Source organism: Sorex fumeus, unplaced genomic scaffold, assembly GCF_029834395.1.
Source record: "Sorex fumeus unplaced genomic scaffold, SorFum_2.1 ptg000006l, whole genome shotgun sequence".
Lineage (NCBI taxonomy): Eukaryota > Metazoa > Chordata > Mammalia > Eulipotyphla > Soricidae > Sorex > Sorex fumeus.
This window is the reverse complement of record NW_026606063.1, coordinates 49,036,615-49,058,329: the sequence shown is the minus strand read 5'-3', so window position 1 is coordinate 49,058,329 and position 21,715 is coordinate 49,036,615. Positions and strand designations below refer to the sequence as shown.

Genomic DNA, 21,715 nt, shown 5'->3' with positions numbered 1-21,715 from the left:
TTACTCTCTCTCTACTTATGGGTATTATGGTTTGCAATACAGATAGTGAGAGAATATCATATTTGGTCCTTTATCTACTTTCAGCACACATCTTCCATTCCGAGTGATCCCTCCAACCATCATTGACTTAGTGATCCCTTCTGTATCCCAGCTGCCTTCTCCCCTAGCTCATAAGCCAGGCTTCCAACCATGTAACAACCATCCTGGCCCTTGTCTCTACTGTCTTTGGGTGTTAGTCTCATGATTTTTTTTTTGTTTTTTGGGTCACACCCAGTGATACACAGGGGTTACTCCTGGCTCATGCACTCAGGAATTACTCCTGGCAGTGCTCGGGGAACAATATGGGATGCTGGGAATCGGGTTAGCCACGTGCAAGGCAAACGCCCTTCCCGCTGTGCTATTGCTCCAGCCCCATATTATATTTTATATTCCACAAATGAATGTAGTCATTCTATCTCTGTACCTCTCTTTCTTACTCCTTTCACTTAGCATGATACTCTCTGTGACCATCCACTTATAAGCAGTTAATGGCCTCTTAAGGGGAAGAAGCCACACCAGAATCTATCAGATTATGCTGGTGAAACATATTTTTTTAAAATGTATGGGGTATGCTATTTATTCAGCCATTGATTAGGCTGATTGAATTGGGCATGAACTCCACTAGAGTTATGGTCACGATCCTCCCATTGTTCATCGATTTGTTCTAGCGGGCCCAGTAATGTCTCCATCGTGAGACTTGTTGTTACTGTGTTTGGCATATTGAATATGTCATGGGGAGCTTGTCAGGCTTTGCCGTGCAGGCGAGATTCTCTCAGTAGCTTTCCAGGCTCTCCGAGAGGGGCGGAGGAATCAAACCCGGCCCAGCCGGGCCAGCTGCACGCATAGCAAACGCCCTACCACTGTGCTATCACTCCAGCCCACATTACTTTAAAAAAATTTTTTTTAAGTTTTTAATTGAATATCCATGAGATAGACCATTACAAAGCTGTTCATAATTGGGTTTCAGTCATACATTGATCCAGCATCCATCCCTCCACCAGTGTACATCTCCCACCACCAATGTCACCTGTTTCTCTACCACCACCCCCCAACACCCCTCACCCTCACCCCCCAAGCCTCCCTCTATGGGAGGCACTTTCCTTCTTGCTTTTTCTCTCTCTCCTTTTCCTTTGGTGCATTATGGTTTGCAGTACAGGTGATAAGAAGTCATGGTGTTTGTTCAGGGTATTCAGTATTTTTATTGGGATAGTAAGGCTGCAGTAGCTTTTCAATTGGGTGGCCGCTTTGGGGTGTGAATGTGACTGCCGAGGCTTCCAGAAGTACAGGGAGTGGGGGGAGTTAGTGCACCCTGACCCTGAGAAAGCCTGGAGATTTCAGTCAAAAAACTTGTATATCTGAATTTTCAGCAGATTATATCTTGGTGAGGTCTGTCCTGAGACAGTGGAGTCAAGCCAGGGGTATGGTGATGAGTTTGGATTGTGGAAGCAAGAGGTTGCTGGGGGCTCTGCGTGGGCAGTCAAAGAACAACCTGCCCCCACTCTGATTTACCCCAGTCTGTTCAGCTACTTGTGGATCCAAGATTAACTGTGGCAATTGATCTCTTTCGAGATTTAATTATGGGTCTCTGAAATAAGGCCAATAAATGAGCTTGTAAAGCTGAGCAGGAGTTGGTTTGTGGGTGTGGCTCCCACATACTTAACTTTTGGTCATTTAATTTTTTTGGTGAACTTGGCCCCAAGTTGTTGGGATCTGGCCAAAGCCACAGTGGCAATTTTGAGGTATCAGGAAGCCTGAAGGCACCATCAGGCTGCTGATGTGCACGCCTTGCAGGTACAGGTTGACCTGCTGGTGGCACCATAACCCTGATACATAAATGTTTGAATTAATTCCTCTTTTTGTGAAGTGTCCAAAAGCTTCCCTCTCCCTCAACCCCTTTCAGTGAATGGAATTGGACCCAAGTTTCAAGCATGCATGGTCTGTGCTTTGCCACTTAACCTCATTCCTGGTCCCCTTTCTGTCACCCCCAAATATTTTCAAGTTCCTTAGTCTGACTGCTGGAGCCCTATAAACAAACTGTTGGACTGTTATTTCTTTATTGACTTTGTAAAGTCAACTATGGATGTTGAAACTGCTTCTTCATTATGGGAATGTAAATTTGAGGTGCAGGTATTTTGGAATGTGGTATATAGTATTTTTTTTTTTTATAATTTATTTATTTATTGAATCACTGTGGGAAAAGTTACAGAGCTTTCGGGTTTAGGTCTCAGTCATGTAGATACCGAACACATTTCCCTTTACCAATACTCATTTTTAACCCCGAACCCCAATAGACCCCCACCTCCCACCCCTCCCAATTCTTATGAGGCAGATGAGTTCTAGTTAATACTCTATCTACTTTGACTAGATAGATTATTTCGATAGAAGATGCACAATTATTGTTTAGAGTTTACGACCCACCCCCCCCCCCCCCAATCAGACATGCTGAAACAGCGTTGTGAAATGATTTGCTTTCTACAACTTGGTTTAAGAATAAAATGATGTCGCGCGGCCGCAATAGCGGCTGCGCGGTTTTGAATTTCTGCTATTTTACTTATTGACCCTGGAAGAATTTCTATTAAAAGTTAGCTGGTTAAGAGATTGATTTCTGTGCCCTGGAGTCGTGGCCGTGCCGGAGAGCCGCTCGTGGGGGGCAGCTGGCGACCTCGGTGGGGCGTGGGGGACGGCCCACAAAGCCCCCCTTCCCATGAGGTCCCCGCCGCTTCCCCGAGCCCGGCTCAAACCCGCTTTCCACAAGGCTCCCGTGCGGCCGCCATCTTTCTTTCCAGAGAGGAGCGGGCGGGCCGGTCAACGCCCTTCCCCCTCCGGGCAGGCTTGGTGGCGCGGATCAACACAAGTCCATTTGCTTTTCTGCTCCAAGCGGCTGGTTCTCTGTGCTAAGTCCGTGTGCCTCCGGGGCCGTGGCTGTGCCGGAGAGCCGCTCGTGGGGGGCAGCTGGCGACCTCGGTGGGGCGTGGGGGACGGCCCACAAAGCCCCCCTTCCCATGAGGTCCCCGCCGCTTCCCCGAGCCCGGCTCAAACCCGCTTTCCACAAGGCTCCCGTGCGGCCGCCATCTTTCTTTCCAGAGAGGAGCGGGCGGGCCGGTCAACGCCCTTCCCCCTCCGGGCAGGCTTGGTGGCGCGGATCAACACAAGTCCATTTGCTTTTCTGCTCCAAGCGGCTGGTTCTCTGTGCTAAGTCCGTGTGCCTCCGGGGCCGTGGCCGTGCCGGAGAGCCGCTCGTGGGGGGCAGCTGGCGACCTCGGTGGGGCGTGGGGGACGGCCCACAAAGCCCCCCTTCCCATGAGGTCCCCGCCGCTTCCCCGAGCCCGGCTCAAACCCGCTTTCCACAAGGCTCCCGTGCGGCCGCCATCTTTCTTTCATAGTATTTTTTAAGAAGCTAAAAGTTTGGGCCAGAGACACAGTACAGGGTTTAAGGCACTTGCCTGACCCCAATTCCATCCTTCATACTGCATATGGTCTCCCCAAACACTGCCATGAATGATCCCTGGGCATAGAACCAGGATTAAGTCTTGACCTGAGTACCACTGGATGTGGTCAAACATCCCCCCACTTCCCAAATAAAAAGCTTAAAGTGGAAATTCTGTATCTAGCATCCTACTTTTGTGTATCTGATGAGTATGAAAATACAAACACAAAAGTGATGTGTACCTTAATATTTGGGCTGGAGTGATAGCACAGCAGATAGGGCATTTGCCTTGCACGCAGCTGACCCGAGTTCGATTCCTCTGCCCCTCTCAGAGAGCCTGACAAGCTACCAAGAGTATCTCGCCCACATGGCAAAGCCTGTCAAGCTACCCGTGACATATTTTATATGCCAAACACAGTAACAAGACTCATAATGGAGATGTTACTGGGCCCCCTTGAGCAAATCAATATGAACAATGGGAGGACAGTTGGGTGTGATTTCCCTCCTAATTTGACACATTAATGCAAGAATTAAAATCACATATTCTCTGAGTAAAATTGTTTCTGAGTCTAGACAGGACCTTCCATAGTAATTTTTTTTCTTTTGTCTGAGAGCCATACCCAACTATTCTAGGTGAGGAAGGCATTTATCAGTTGGTTATCAAATATCAATCAACACCATTGTTATCAAAATCAAATTCCTTGTTTATCAGAAGCTACCCTCTTCAAAATAAAATCCAGAGTTTCTTTATGCAAAACATGTGTTCTATGCTTTTCATCCTTCCAGCTACCCACAGTCATCTTAAACAAGTTATGATGGTTGTCAAGAGTGAATGTTTTTTTTAGGCATGAGAGCTCTGTTTTATTTTTCTGTGGAAGTTCTGCCTTGGTTACCAGTCAAGGGGGAACCAGTCCAAGTGCATTGGTACAAGGGAATTGGCAAAAGGACTGGTAAGATCTTTCTGGTTCATTTGTGACAAATATCTGCTGCTGAACAACACTAATACTCCATGAGGCAAGTGACCCTGAGGATTACAGCTAAACAACTTTTTTATGTGGGTACCAGTCTGCAATTCTCTATTTAGATGATTTGTATTTATTGTCTGATATAGGAAGCATTTGCGGCCGCGACATCTTATCAGGACATCTTTTTATGACATCTTATTATCTCATTCCTACTTTGGACAAACTTGCAGGCTATCGAGTACAGGGCAGAGTCTGGCAAACTCCCCGTGGCGTACCAAATATGCCAAATACCAGTAACAATGATGGGTCTCTTTCTCCTAAAGAGCCTTGAATATAATCTCAGGGCTAGGATGAAAGACACGTTACTGGGGCCTGCTCAAGGCAATCGACGAATAACAGGATGATGAAATGAAATGATGAAATGAATGTAATACATTTTATATAATGATATATTCAATATTAAAAAAGCATCATTTTGAACAAAAGTCATCAATTGAACCAGGGAGAAAACACAAATGGTTGGAGCAGATGCTTTTGCATGTGGGAATCTGGGTTTGACCCTTAGCACTGCATCATCCCCAGGCATTGAGTTGGGAGTAGCATGCATCTCCTTTGTCCTGGCACTGCCAAGTGTGGCCACTAAAACCAAAATAAAACAATATGATGGTGAGGCCAGGAAGTTGGCTCAGTAGGTTTTGTGTGCATGCTTTGCACATGAGAGCCCTGAATTAGATATTGCATGCCTTTACATGCCAACCATGCAGATGTCTGATCTGCAAATATTTGCTCCCATTTAGTAGGGCTTATTTTAATTTTAGCCATTGTTTCTTTCATAGTGCAGAAAATTGTCAGTTTGATGTCGTCCCATTGGTTTATTTTTGCTCCCCCTCTTTGCTAATAAAATTGTTGCGATGTCTATGAGATCAGTACCATGGACAGTTCTATTTATGATTTCTGGATGTATATTATGAATTCAGATATAATATCAAGATCTTTAATTCATTTTGGGGCCAGTATAGAGGGTAAGGCATTTGCCATGCACGAAACTGACCTTGGTTTGGTCCCTAGCATCACTTATGGTTTCCTGAGCACTTCTAGATATAATCCCAGAGCACAGAGCCAGGAACATCTCTGAATGCAACAGTTATGTGTACCTAGGTAGAGAAGTCAACCTGATGAATGACTTGGCACCTGAGTTGCACAGGAGGAAGAGAGTGGCTTGCAACACCTTCAAGAGCGTTGAAGAAATAGCTAAGAGGACAAAGATCCTCTGGCTCTGGGCACATCTCTTCTATTCCACTGTTCTTCCTGCTTTAACATATGCCTCAGAGAACTGGGCCCTACGAAAACAGGATGAGAACGCTGTTTCACTCAAATGAGAGAGAATCCAGTGTTCCAACCTCCGTCGATGGTCAAGAACCAGGGATGCTGTCTTCGATTGCCAAGGTGTCGAAAATCAGATGGCCTGGACATGTAATGAGATTTGGAGACAACCGCTGGACTAGAGCTATTACCAACTGGATTCCACGGGATGTCAAAAGATCCCATGGCTGCCCACCTACGAGATGGTCAGATTTCTTCGTCAAGACCCTGAATGATCAGTTTGAGGTTCTTGGTGTTCCTAGAACGAGCAGACACCATTGGGCTACACTAGCACGCGGCAGGGACTAATGGAGATGTTACTGGTACCCACTCAAGTAAATCGATGAGTAATGGGATGTCAAGTGATCAAGTGACTGATATGTGATGATTCAAACCAGGTCAGTAGGATGCAAGGCAAAAGGCTTAATCCCATACTAGCTTTCCGGTCCTCTAATTTCTCCTGTTTAAAGAATAAATTTGCATACAAAATATTGAATACCTATTGGAAGCACCAGCTGTCTACTAATGAAAAATATAGATTTGCTTTCAAAATTTGATTTTGTCTGTAGCAATACCAAATGAAACAAGGTTGAACTTTCAAAGCTGCACTAATTTCCCAAAGCTTGGAGACATCAGAGAAATAGTATTTGTGGGGAATGAATTTATGTATCTGTGTAGTAGCTCTGTTTGCTACAGTTTTTCTCTTATTGATAATTTTTAGTTCTGAATTGTGTAAATTGAAAAATTCTAAATTATTATTTGATTTTTTCCCCTGTAAGAAGAGCTAGTATAGCAACCAGGGTTTATTAAATTTATTGCCAGCTTAATATACTGTCCTTTCTCTCCAGTAAGTGTAACAGCATTCTCTCTCTCTCATTCTGTGTGTATCTATCTGTCTCTGCCTCTGTCTCTGTTTTCTGGGCCAGGCCCGGGGTCCTCAGTGCTTACTCCTGGCTCTGTGCTTAAACATCACTCCTGTCAGGCTTGGGATCAAACCTGGTTTGGTTTCTTGCGAGGCAAGCATCTTATCTCTTGTATTATTTCCAGCCCCACAGCATTTTCTCTTAATTTTAGTTTATTGCTATTAACAGGGTTTTTGAGCCACACCAGTGGTTTTCAGGGACTATTACTGGATTTAGGGGTTACTTCAGGCAGTAACTGGGGAGACTATATGGTAGGGGATTGAACTGGGTTGTCCTCATGCAAGGTAACCGCCTTTAGACCCAAATAGATGCCAAGAAATAGAATTGTTGGGTCATATGGAAGTTTGATTTCTAGTTTTTTGAGACATGTCTGTTGCTTTCCCAAAAGGTTGGACTCATCGACATTCTCACTGGCAATGAATAAGGGTTCCTTTTTCCTCATAACCACACCAATACTGGTTGTCTTTGTTCTTTGTAATGCGTGCCAATCTCACTGGTGTGAGATGATATCTCATTGTTTTGATTTGTTTTGATTTTAGAATACTGCTGACCTAAATTGCAAGTGCAATAGAAAGTACCCACAACAACGGGGCTTATTAAAAGATGTCTGTTAAGGATTGGTTTTGTATAGTGTGTGTATTGTGTACTTAAAAAAAATTCCATAGTCTTAGCAAAAATACATGAAAATAAAGGCTTCAATTATTTTATGATTAGATTAGGGCACACAAATGCTATCACATTGTTTTTAATGTTGGTAAGTAATTGTAGCTGCGTGGCAAAACCGTGCTTTTCTTGAATGAGATGGTGGATGACAATCGTGGCATCATATGCACACACAAGTTTCTAAATGTTTTCTCTCTGTTTATAGAAGCAACTCATAGTAGGCTAACAGACTAGCACCAGGCTGTGCAAAGTACCATGGGTGGTGCTGCTCAAGACTTTCTCTCAGTTTCTGTGCCCATATTCAACTCTCTTCAAAGACACTGCATTGTCTGTACTGTCACCGTCCTCTCATTGTTCATCAATTTGCTCGAGGGGGCTCAGTAACGTCTTCATTGTGAGACTTCTTACTGTGTTTGGCATATCGAATACGTCACAGGTAGCTTGCCAGGCTTTGCTGTGCATGTGAGATACTCTTGGTAGCTTGCCAGGCTCTCCAAGAGGAGTGGAAGAATCGAACCTGGGTCAGCCGGGTCAGCCGTGTGCAAGGCAAACGCACTACCCCTGTGCTATTGCTCCAGCCCAGATTCATGTATTAGTCATCATATTTAAGGGCCTGAAATATAGTTATTGAAAACTCAATTATTTAGATTACATAATGATAACAAGTAGAGTCATAAAACTAAATGAGCTAGAACCTCTTCTGCAATGAAAGTTTACCTTTGACTATCATGGGTTTTATTTGTGTGGGTCCACTTACACTGGGTTTTAAAACTTTTATGTTTACAATTTTTTAGATAATAATATTGATACAATGAAGTACTGTAAAAGTGCTTATGATTGCCTTAATGACATTTTGACTTTTCTGGTTTACTTTATTGTCAACACTACAGTATATGTACATATAACATTTAAAATGTGCATTAACTATTATCGATAAGGCTTCCAGTCAACATCAGGCTATTAATAATTACATTTTATGGGAGTCAAAATTATACTTGGATCTCAACTTTATAGAGGTTGGTGTCCTTCTAAACTTTGTGTTGGTCAGGAGTCAACTATATTCAGATCTCTGAATTTTGAGAATTTATATTTAGGTTCTTTTCTTTAGGAATAAAAATAGCACTGTAGCACTGTTCTCCAATTGTTCATCGATTTGCTCAAGCGGGCACCAGTAACATCTCCATTGTGAGACTTGTTGTTATTCTTTTGGCATAAAGAATAGAATAGACCTTAAAATTTTCTAGTAAAATATATTCACTCCAGAATGGAAATTGAGGACCAACTCTCATCACTGATTATTTATTTATTTATTTATTTTTGTAGGAGTACTGCTATTTATTCAGCCACTGATTAGCTGATTGAATTGAGCATGAGCTCCACCTTAATTTTTAAAAAATTTTTTATATTTATTTATTGAATCACTGTGGGAAAAGTTACTAAGTTTTCAGGTTTAAGTCTCGGTCATACAATCATCAAACACCTTTCCCTTCACCAGTACTCATTTTTCACCACCAAGAACCCCAGTATACCCTCCCCCACCTGATTTTTTATTTTGTTTATTTATTTTTGCTTTTTGGGTCATACCCGGCAATGCACAAATATCACTCCTGGCTCTGCACTTAGGAATTACTCCAGGCGGTGTTCAGTGGACCATATGGGATGCTGGGAATTGAACCTGGGTTGGCCATATGCAAGGCAAATGCCCTACCCGCAGTGCTATTGCTCCAACCCTTATCACTGATTTTTAAAGTTTTCTTTTCCATAAGAATATACAAATTAAAGGTTTGGAGGTGGCTCAGAGAGCTGAAGCACATGCTTTGCATGTCGGAATCTCTGGTTTGATCCCTGGCATAGAGTCTCCCTTAGAAGGGAGTAAATCTGTGAAGATTTAGTATGCTTGAACCACAGTCTGTTTATCACTTCTATTCTGTTTCTTCCTTCTACCTCTTCACTATTTGGTAATTTCAGTTTTATGCTCAAAAACCAAGGGTTTGCCATCTACCAATACTGTCTTTTTCTTTGTTGTTGTTTTTCCTCTGTATGCCACATGATGAATGAGATCATCTTTCTCCTTCTGACTTAATTCACTTAACATAATGTCTGTCAGTTCTATCCACATTACAATTTGGTTGCTTCTAATTTCTTTTTCTTGCCTGATTGCGATGTAGAGGGCTTCCAAATTGAATAGTAGTGGAGAAACTGGACATCCTTGCCTTGTGTCTGATCTCAGATTAATTAAAATATTAATCTAGGTGACAGAGTGATAGTGCAGTGAGTGGGTACTTCCCTTGCACGAGGCTGACCTAGGTTTGATTCCTGGCATCCCGTAGGGTCCCCTGATCCTGCCAGGAGTGATTCCTGATAGGGTCACCCTTGAGCACCTTGGGGTGTGGCCCCAAAACAACAACAACAAAAATTAAACAGACAAAAGAACCCAAAACATTAATCCATACAGAATAATTCCAAATAATTATGTAGCTATATTGCCTCTAAGGAGGTGATGCTTAATTTTCTCATCCTTAAGTGTAGGTTGCTGCTGGTGACTTCCTTCCAAAGAGAAGATTTAAAAGAGTGGGGAGAGTTTATTTGCAGTGGTGAAACTTGGTAAACATATAGCCATATTAGCCATATGTCAGTAGTAGTAATAAGCCAGGCTGATAACCTGTGTCCTTGATAGTGTGATGAGAACAGCAATTTATCTTTGGTTCTTTCTCCCCCAAATGCTTACTGCAGTTTAATCTTAAGAGGGAAATATCAAGGTAGGTCCCCTGAAAGACATTCTGCAAAATACCTGATCAGTACTCCTCAGAACCGTCAAGGTCATCAAAAACAAGGAAAGTTTAAGAAACCTATAAGAGGGGGCTGGAGAGATAGCACAGCAGGTAGGGCATTTGCCTTGCACGCGGCCAACCGGGTTCGATTCCCAGCATCCCATATGGTCCCCTGAGTGCAGAGCCAGGAGTAACCCCTGTGCATCGCCAGGCGTGACCCAAAAAAACAAAAAAAAAAAAAAAAAAGAAAAGAAACCTATAGGAAGAGGGCCAGTCCCTTGGCAGGGACCAAGGATGTAGGTGGCCATCCTGGGTTTGAGCCCCTTATTCAGCTGGAGGGGAAGCAGAGTGCAGTGAGCACTGATGTTCAATGTCTTGATGCCCATGCGCTTCGATACCCTGGCCCATGTGCTAGGGTATACTGCCAGCAACCACTGGTCTTTCCAACAGACTCAGGGATACCCAAGAGACCAAGACCCAGGGGACCATGGTGCCCCAAATTCAGGCAGGCACACCTCAAGGGGGTGAGCACAGACTCCAGGATCACAGAACGCTCTGCCCACCTCTGGATCTAACCCTACCCCATCCCCTTATCATGCCGTGGGCGACTAAATGTAATGCAGCTTGGATGTGATCCTAGAACTAAAAACTAAAAGTGAAGGAAAAATGAATAAATTATAGGTTGTAAAGAGTAATGTGTGAGCCAAGGATGTAGCTTAGTGGTAGAGGGAAGTAATTTATAAAAGTGTTTTATAGCTTACTTTTTCTTAGAGATATTCCATTTTTATTGGACAAAAGAGGTGGAAGTGTGTATTTTTGCTGGTTTCATACTAAGTGATAATATGGAACATTTACCTTTGCTCTGATATATAAAGTTTATATTTATGAAAGCATATTTCTTGCTAAATGCTGCTTATCTATGTTTATTTCTTTTAACCACTGAATGTTTTGAAAGGCTACTCTAATAGAGGCTTAATGGAAAAGCTATATTTTATTTACCAAAGACTAATAGGAACTGAGTTTGTAGAGTTTATTTTTTAGTGCCGACTTTAAATACTGTTCCTCTCTAGCAACAAGAAGAAATGATTTAGAACTGATATGTTTTGGGATTGATAAATTAAAATTTTTAAAATTTTCATTCATTAGCTTTTAGTTTCAATATCACTTGATCACTTCACATCCCGTTACTCATCGATTTGCTCAAGGGGGCGCCAGTAACATCTCCATTTGTCCCTGTTGCATGCTAGTGTAGCCCAGTGGCATCTGCTCATTCTAGGAACACCAAGAGCCTCAAACCGATCAGGGTCTTGACGAAGAAGTCTGACCATCTCGTGGGTGGGCGGCCAAGCGATCTTTTGACATCCTGTGGAATCCAGTCGGTAATGGCTCTAGTCCAGCGGTTGTCTCCAAATCTAATTATGTGTCCAGCCCATCGGATTTTCGACACCTAGGCAAACGAGACAGCATCCCTGATTCTTGACCATCGACGGAGGTTGGAACACTGGATTCTTTCTCTCATTTGAGTGAAGCGTGATACTCCAAGCATAGCTCTTTCAATCCCTCTTTGGGAGACCTGAATAGTGTTCTCATCCTGTTTTCGTAGGGCCCAGGTCTCTGAGGCATATGTTAATGCAGGATGAGAAAGGAGAGGCTGATAAAATCTCAAGGCCGAGCTAGGCTGCCAAAACAAAGAAAGACAAAAATGACTGTCTGTACTTTCAGTACACATACGTTGGCATCAGATACATCCATTGACGACCTGATGGTACAAGCATGAAAGATCAAGTATGGCATCATTTGTATGACCAAGATGAGAAGGCATCAATCACATCACTCTGTTTTCAACACTGGAAAAGAACTGTTCCTCGGAACATGCGACAAACGAGGCATTGGTAGTGTCAGTGTCCTTGTCAACATGAACTTAGCCATGAGCATTGATTCATTCGAATGCCTAACAACCTGAATCAGATGATTACACTTAAATAGATGTGGCTCACTGCCAGAAGTTTCTATCTTTGTTGTCTTCGCTCCAACATCCAGTTATGTCATTGTCACTGTCACTGTCCTCCTGTTGTTTTTCAGTTTGCTCAAGCTGGCCCAGTAATGACTCCATTGTGAAACTCGTTGTTACTGTGTTTGGCATATCAAATACGTCATGGGTTGCTTGCCAGGCCTTGCCGTGCAGGCGAGATGCTCTCAGTAGCTTGCCGGGCTCTCCTAGAGGGGTGGAGGAATCGAGCCTGGCTTGGCCAGGCTGGCTGCACTCAAAGCAAATGCCCTACCGCTGTGCTATCACTCCAACCCATCCAATTATGATGAAGGAGAAATTGAGAAGTTCTATGTGGAGCTGGAGAAATTCTATAAAGAACACCACACCTTCTACAAGATCATTGTTGGTGATTTTAATGACAAGATAGGACCCAGAAGATCAGCTGAAGAACTCCACATCGGGACCCATGGCCTAGAACAGAACGAACAGGGTGAGAGACTGAGTTCATCATGTCGACCAAGACCATCCATGGTAACTCACAGTTCCAGAAGGCCAAATCTAAATGTTGGACATGGGAGTCTCCTGGTGGACAGTTACACAGCGAAACTGACCACATCATAGTCAATCAACGGTTTTGCCTGACTCATGTCCCTGTTGTCCCCAAATTCCAAACGGGATTGGATCACCATCTCCTTCGTGCAAAATTCTACTTCACAGAGCGGGGAGAAAGGTCTGCAAAGTTTAAGAAGAGTACTCCCAGAATGACCACCAACTGGGAGCACTTTGGCACTACTTTGGCAACGTGGGAAGATGCCATTGTTGACAACACTGACAAGGAATATGATCGACTGGTTCAGCACCTTCATGATTGTGCGAGGAATGCCAATAGAGAGATAGCCACAAAAAGAACCTGTCTTTGAAAACTCTTGAGCTTATTTGCCAACGTGGCTTAGCGCAAGCTTCAGACAACCACAAGTAAACGTCTGAGCTCGCTAAGCAGTGCAGAGAAGCGAGAAAGGAAGACCATGAAGAGAGAAGAGTAGCAGTGCTGGCAGATGCGGCAGAAGCTGGGAAAAGCATTCGCAATGCCCATCTGTCCTTTGCCAACTACAAGACCAAGATGACTGCCCTCCGACGTCCTGATGGATCTCTCCTGATGGGCAATGGAGAAGATTATTCATGACTTCTACTTGGATCTCTTTGATAGCCATGTCCACCTGCCCACGTACCAAATTCCGCAGGATGGATATGTTGTTCCCAACATTCTCCCTTCTGAAATCTGACACGCCATTTCATCAGTAAAGAAGCGAACAGCACCAGGCCCAGACAAGGTCAGACCTGAACACCTGAAGAAGCTGCCCTCAGTACTCATCAATACACTGACTCGGCTCTTCACTGCTACCTGTCTGAATGCAAGGTTCTGTCCCAGTGGAAAACCAGCAGGATCTTATTACTGTTCAAGAAGGGAGACTTCCACAGCATTGTCAACTATCGCCCGACCTGCCTGTTGTCTGTCGTCTACAAGCTGTTCAATTGAGTCATCCTGAATAGGAATGGCAGAACACTAGATGAAGGACAACCATGAGAGCAAGCTGGGTTCCGAAGAGGATTCAGCACAATTGACAATATCCACACAATAACCAAGCTCATTGAGGTTTCTTAGGAGTTCAAGATGCTGCTCTGTCTAACGTTCATTGATTTAAAGAAGGCCTTTGATTCTGTTGAGACTGAAGCGGTCATCGAAGCCCTAGCCAAACAGGGCGTTCAAACTCAATACATCAGGATGCCCATGAGCTGTATTACAGATTGACTACCAGGAATCACCATTCTACAAAGAAGTGATCATTGATGTCAAGAGAGGGGTTTGGCAGGGTGATACCATTTCACCAAAACTCTTCAGTGCCACTCTTGAGAACGTCATGCAATGATTGGAATGGGAAGGAATGGGAGTGAAGATAGACGGTCGACAACTACACCTCCACTTTGCTGATGACATTGCTCTAATAACACCAAACTTCAGCCAAGCAGTACAAATGCTGCCCAACTTCGACCGTGAGTGTGGAAAGATCGGACTATAGATGAATCTCACAAAAACAATGTTTATGAGAAACGGTCTCGTTCCTGACACTCCATTTGCTCTCAACAGAATGAACATCTCTGAATGCAGCAGTTATGTGACCTAGGTCGAGAAGTCAACGTGATGAATGACCTGGCACCTGAGTTGCGCAGGAGGAAGAGAGCAGCTTGGTACGCCTTCAAGAACATCGAAGAAATAGTTAAGAGGAAGAAGAACTTCCGGCTTCGGGCACATCTCTTCGATTCCAGTTTCAATATACTTTGTACTTATTGAGCAGTTTTGTAAATAAAGGCATTATTTTTTATTTTAGTTCTTTTAATCTGTTGTTATTGTGGGAGTGGGTTTAGACCACACTGGATAGTGTTCAAGGGTCGTTCCTGACTTCGTGGTCAGGAGTAACCCTTGGAGGTAATCATAAAACTGAATGTGGTGTTTCACATCAAACCGGGGTTGACTACATGCAAGCAAATGCCTTTAACTCCTGTAACTATCTCTCTGGTCTAATTTTATTATTTTTAAAAACAGTTCTTTGTTTTGCTCATGAATCTGAACTATACTCAGAGTTCTGAGAGGAAGGCACTCCATGTAGTGTGTCAGTTCACCAGGACATGGGAGGATCATCTTCCAGAAGGCTTCCTTAACAGGTTGTTTGATGCTATTGGCTGGGAGTGTAATGACAGGCTGTGTGTATGTGTGTGTGTGTGTGTGTTGGGGAAGTCAGAAGAGAGAGGGAAAAATCTTTCTGATTTATTATCTCCCTCTTCAGTTAATTGTGAAGCCCCTGGATCTGAGAGCAAACCTCCTAAATGAAATAACACTTGAGAGTATCTCGCCTGCGCAGCAAAGCCTGGCAAGCTACCCACGACATATTCAATATGCCAAACACAGTAACAAGTCTCAAATAAATGGAGACGTTACTGGTCCTGCTCAAGCAAATCGATGAACAACAGGAGGACAGTGACAGTGACAGTGAAATAAAACCTCTTAAATGAAATAAAGCCTCTAGTTTTCTTAAACTAGAATTTAAAAAATTGGTATAGCCATATTTTGCTGTGATTTTTTTCTTTAATAGACTTTGGTTTTTACATTTAATAAAATGTTTTTACATTTAATAAGATGGAAAGTATAGAGTTCCCATATGCTCCCTGTCTCTCCCTTTCTACCCCTCCCCTCACTCCCAGTCAACATCCTACAAGAGAATGCGACATTTGTTATAATGGATGAAGCAACATCACTCCATTTCATGGTTTGTTCACATCTGGATTCTCTCATGTTGTACATTTTACAAATTTTGATAACTATAAGTGATATGTTTCTACTGTTAATGCCAAAGAGAATGGTCTTAATTACTATAAACATCCTCTGTGCTCTGCCTATTCTCTCCTTCCTCTTTCTTTCCACTGACAACTGATCTTTTATTGTCTGCAGTTTTATCTGTTTCAGAGTAACATACAGTTTCCACATGTACTTTCGTTTTTGTCTAACAGTCACAATGCCCACATTCTAGGCAAAGGAATATAGACTTCTGTTTTTGCTTTACACCACACTCAGGAATAACTCCTGGCATTGATCTGTGGACCTGGGATTCAAACCTGGTCAGCTGCATGCAAGACAAGTAGCCTACCTACTATACCATGTCTCTGGTCCCAAGACTTTTAACTCTCAGTGGAAAATTCAAAGAATCTTGGAGCCGAGTTTTAAAATTGCAATATACTATATCTCCATAGTAGAAATTAAAAAACTGGGGTACAAGAAGATTAAGGACCTTCTCTTGGTCAAATGAGCAATAGGACTGTTTGTTTTAGATTCTACATTCCACAGTCATCCAGCTCTACATGCATTCAGCAAATATTTACTGCATATAGACCAGTGCTGATCACTCTGCTACACCCTTGAGATTAAGTTAAATAAGAGGAAGGACTGTTCCCTTTGATATACTTCGGCCAAGATATAGGTATGACAAGTATTGTACATTTTGATGAAGTTCACTAGTTTTTTAGGCATCCTAGAGAGAATCCCTGTCTCATACTGGGTGATTCAGAAAACCTTCTCATATATAGGAAGATGTGCGTTGAAACCTATAAAAAAATAAGTTAATAAAGATGGTATCAATTGATACATGTTCACTGAACGAATTTCAGTGAACATGTTCTAGAATAGCATAGGCGCAGAGAATTAAGAAAGAATAGTTTATTTAGAACTAAAAGGAGCTCAATATGAATGAAAGAGACATTACAAGAGGTTAGAGAAGATTAAGGAAAGTTGTGCTAGAACTAAGGTGTAAAGGGTGAGGTTGAAGTTAATCTAGTGAAAGTGATAATGGACATTTGGGGACCTGATGAGCAGAGGCACATACCTAGAAGCAATATACTGGGATGACTAGCAGGGTCATTATAAACAGATCCGTGCTGTTTGAGCTGCCAGGGTGGGAAGTAGGAAGTTATAAAAAAAAAAAAGAAGTGTTGGTTCTTATCTTGAATGGCTTGTCTAGAACCTTAACCTTTACACTATCTCTACATCCCTAGAACATACCTTTTTATTTGTTTTTTGATTTTGGGGCCACACCTGGTAATGCTCAGGGGTTACACCTGGCCCAGTACTCAGGAATTACTCCTGGTGAGCTCATGGGATTGTATGGGATGCTGGAGATCAAATTAGGGCCCGCTGTGTGCAAGGCAAACACCCTACCCACTATACTATCGCTCCGGCCCTAGAGCATGAATTTTCAAAATCATAGGCATTGATTTGTAACCTCTGTTGCCTGTTATAATGATTTGGGAGGCGTTTAATCACTACCAGTACTTAGGCTCCACTCTAGAATTTCTGGAAATTGGAATCTCTGGGCAACCTGGTACTGATATTTTAAAAGTGTAACTCATGATTCTGATGTGCACCTGGTATAGAGGAGGAAAAAAGAATCAAAGAGAAGAACCAGGCTGCCAGCTGAGGCTGTTAATCAATAGAGGTAGGAATACCTTGAACAACAGCTGTTCATAGTAACTTTTGAAATACTTCTTGAATTAAACGAAAGTTGATTATTTATTTTGGTGTTTGAGCCAAACCAGCTATGTTCAGGGCTCACTTCTGGCTCTGTGCTTAGGAATCACTCCTTGTAATGGAGGGTGCCAGCTACCAAATCGGGATCAGCCACTTGGAAGGCAGGCCTCCTGTACTTTCTCTCTGGTCCCTGAAAGCATTTATTTGGACCAGTTATTGTGCGGGCTGGAGTGATAGCACAGCGGTAGGGCGTTTACCTTGCACGCAGCCAACATGGCCCACCCGAGTTCGATTCCTCCGTCCCTCTCGGAGAGCCCGGCAAGCTACCGAGAGTATCTCGCCCGCACGGCAGAGCCTGGCAAGCTCCCCATGACGTATTCGATATGCCAAACACAGTAACAACAAAGTTTCCAATGGAGACGTTACTGGGCCCACTCGAGCAAATCGATGATCAACGGGAGGGCCTTTACTTTTACTTTTATTGTGTTGTGCCCAGAGAAAGGAGGATACATGTGATTTGTCTGGTTTGGAGCTCAAGCCCTTCTAATGATCAGGAGAGGAGAGTGATATACTAACGAGATAGGGGAACTATCCAGGTCTTTGTTTACGTAGTTTTTGGATGATTTCCCACTTCAGTTTTGGCAGTTCACTGCAGGGTTCCAAGGATGTAATGCTGCTTGGGATGGATGGTACAGGGATACCCATCTGATTATGCTTTGGGGCCACCAGTATCACAGCTGGCAATGCTCGGGGCCCTCCAGGGCCATCCCTGGTGATGTTTGGGAGACCATGTGGTGGTGCTGGAAATTAAACCCAGGTCAGGCACATGCTAGGCTTGTGATAGCACTTAATTAAAAAAAAAATTTTTTTTTTTTTTGCTTTTTGGGTCACACCCAGCAATGCACAGGATTTACTCCTGGCTCATGCACTCAGGAATTACTCCTGGCGATGCTCAGGGAACCATATGGGATGCTGGGAATCGAACCCGGGTCGGTCATGTGCAAGGCAAACGCCCTTTCCACTGTACTATTGCTCCAGCCCCTAATTTTTTTTAATTTCTGAAGAAATATAAAGTATTACTGATTTCAAAATAGTAGTATCTTTTAACAAAATTTAATTAGTACTCCTTATGGAAAAGTTACATATTTATATATACTGTAACTATTTATAATTATATATGTATATTACATATCTTCTGTATGAGTATATCTAGCCAAACTTGGCTAGAAGGCGCAATGAAATTATATAACAGTTTTTCAAAGAAATAATTGATTTTATTCTTTTATTTTAAAAACCTAATTGTATTTTTCAGTTTCCCCTCACAAAACTAGATATAAAAAATGAGATTCTATAATGTGAGTGATAAGTAGTCTTTAACAGTAAGTTTCTGATATTTTATATTTGAAAGGGAATACTTTCACGCTTACAAAATTTATTCTTGTTAATACCACTTAACCACTCTTTGAAACAACTAATTATTGGACTCACTCAAAATATAATCTGTAGTTAAGAGTTATTATTTTTTTTAGTGGGCTGGAGCGATAGCACAGCGGGTAGGGCGCTTGCCTTGCTCACAGCCAACATTGCCAACCCGAGTTTGATTCCTCCGCCCCTCTTGGAGAGCCCGGCAAGCTACCGAGAGTATCTCGCCCGCACGGCAGAGCCTGGCAAGCTGCCCGTGATGTATTCGATATGCCAAACACAGTAACAACAAAGTCTCCAATGGAGACGTTACTGGGCCCGCTTGAGCAAATCGACGAACAACGGGAGGACAGGACAGGACAATTTTTTTAGTAGCTAACAATTTCATACTTATTCTTTTTTTTCTGTTATTGTAGTCGATTGCATCAGCAGATATGGATTTTAACCAGCTGGAGACATTCCTGACCGCTCAAACCAAAAAGCAAGGTGGGATCACATCTGAACAAGCTGCTCTCATCTCCAAATTCTGGAGGAACCAAAAGGGAAGAATCCGAGAGAGTCTCATGAACCAGAGTTGCTGGGATAATAGGCTTCGGGGTCTGAGCTGGAGAGTGGATAACAAATCACAATCAAGGCATTCAGCTCAAATACACACACCTGTTGCCATCATGGAACTGGAATTTGGCAAAAGCGGACAGGTGAGTCCAACTTGAATCTGTTTTCCTTTGGCGTTTTCCTGTGTTTTCCATCTCCTATTAGCCATATGTTCAGATGGATTATATGTAACAGTTTTCTTTGTAGGGATAATAAGAACAAATAAACCAAGATCCTGTTTTCTAGAATCTTTATTTTGAAAAAAAAATCATCTACAAATGTGTATACTTCAAAATGTGAATTGAGTCTGAAAATTAGCTACAGGTGTGGCAGCTTCTTGGAGGAACAAAGTAGGTCACTAGGGTGGTTGGCCATTCTATTTTGATTCAATGTCAGAATTCTTGGCATTTGGTCAGAATGATAGAAATGCTAAATAAAGACTGGGAATTGAGATTAAACAATACAGAATCAAAATGTCTCACCTTATAGGTGCTTAGGTATCACAATGTATATGAAGTATATTTTATTTCTAAAGACCCTGAATATGTAATATCTATTCTAGATCCCATAAATAAATATTAATTTGTTCCTGATTATTTACAGGACAGTGCTGCTTTCCCTTGCAATTTCCACAGCCATCTTAGCAGATAATTTTAGCATCTAGATTTTTTTTTCTTTAATTCATTCAGTTTGTGCTCCAGATGATTGCCAGATCAGACTTCTAATCATACGGTGTATATCGTGGGGGCTGGAGGAAGCAACAGCTTGTAACAAGGAAAAAAAAGGCTAGCTCATGGAATTAGCTAGTAAGATTTATTTTCAGATAAATAATCAAATAAGTGCTTCTGTTCCATCTTATTATAATAGGAATTTATTTCTTCTATTAACAAGAGAATTTTTAGCTGGCATATTCTGTTGTCTCCATCTTCAATTTGTTAGGACTTTTCAGCATTTGTAGTTCCACAAATGACTTTAATTTTAATTTAAAAGTTAATTCCTTAAAGTTTTCAGGGCTGGAGCAATAGCACAGCAAATACGGTGTTTGCCTCGCATGCGGCTGACCTGGGTTCGATTCCCAGCATTCCATATGGTCCCCTGAGCACTGCTAGGAGTAAGTAATTCCTCAGTGCAAAGCCAGGAGTAACCCTTGTGCATTGCCGGGTGTGACCCAAAAAGAAAAAAAAAGTTTTCAAATATGCTGGGAAAAAAATTATTCAGTTTTTTTTTAAATTCTATTAATATTAAATAGTACAGTTGCCTTTCTTGGTTTTGACTTGTCAATTCTAAAAGTTCGTACTCTTAACTATAGTGTTCCTGATATAGGAGTTGTTTTCAGAAAAATCTGACAAAAAATAAAGATGCATAAGTATGCTTGAATTATCTAGTTTCACCGGTTAATTTGTATAGGGTGTTTGTTTTTCATTCTGGCTGTGCTGATTGTTTCATTTGTCTTTGTTCTGCTGTGTGTGATGGGGATGGTGTTTGGGCCTCAGGTTCTCAGAGGTATTCTTGTCTTTGTGCTCAGAGGTACCATATATGATGTCATTGATAAAACTAGGGTCAGTTTCAGGGGCTGGAGAGATAGTACTGCAGCAGCAGCAGTTTCATACAAGGCAAGCATCTTTTTTTTTTTTTTAAGGCAAGCATCTTAATCCCTGTACTGACTCTTCATCCCTTGAGAAAATAAAGAAAAATAATTTTTTCTTTTTTAAAAATCTTATTTCATTTTTATAAAATAGTTCACAATATTTGATTACACTTAAAATTTGAACACAAATCCCACTACCATTACACCTTTCTATCCTATCCTATCACCATATTTTTGTTGTTTCCATCCCAAACACCAACCCCTGCCCCAAAGCAGAACAAAAATAGTTCATTTTGTATTTTTTGTTATGAATAAATCACTGAAAATGCTCCAAAAAACTTTCTTTAGGGGAAAGTGTGTCAAGACGGTTGTATTTCACCCAGGGGTCTTTAAGCCTTTCTATAAGAGACTACCAGTATGTTGTTAAGGATTGAGACTTGTGTGCTTTTATATATACATATATAGAAAGAGAGATTCATAGAGAAATATACAAATATATGCCTCTCAGAGAGCCTGGCAAGCTACCAAGAATATCCTACCCACACGGGCAGAGCCTGGCAAGCTCCCCATGGTGTATTCGATATGCCAAATACAGGAATGACAACAGGTCTCATTCCCCTAACCCTGAAAGAGCCTCCAATTGTTGGGAAAAGACGAGTAAGAAGAGGTGGCTAAAATCTCAGGGCCGGGAGGAATAGAGATGTAACTGGCGCCTGCTTGAGTAATTTGACGATCAACAGGATGACAGTGATACAGTGATAGAGAGATATGGATATATATTATATATACATACCTGTAAAAATATATTTCCCTCTATGATTGGTTGCCTTCTACTTTAAAAACCCCATCAAATGTGGTGCACTACTTACTCTTGGAATATTAGTAGTGTGAGGTTTG

General features: G+C 42.1%; 1 protein-coding gene across 1 annotated transcript in view; it reads left to right on the top strand.

The window, feature by feature from the left end:
* COMMD1 (copper metabolism domain containing 1) overlaps positions 1-21,715 on the top strand; it is a 137,140-nt gene that overhangs the window by 43,127 nt on the left and 72,298 nt on the right. Inside the window, exon 2 of the mRNA XM_056126350.1 lies at positions 19,053-19,334. Coding sequence (XP_055982325.1) covers positions 19,053-19,334 — 282 coding nt within the window. The remainder of the gene's footprint in view (positions 1-19,052; positions 19,335-21,715) is intronic.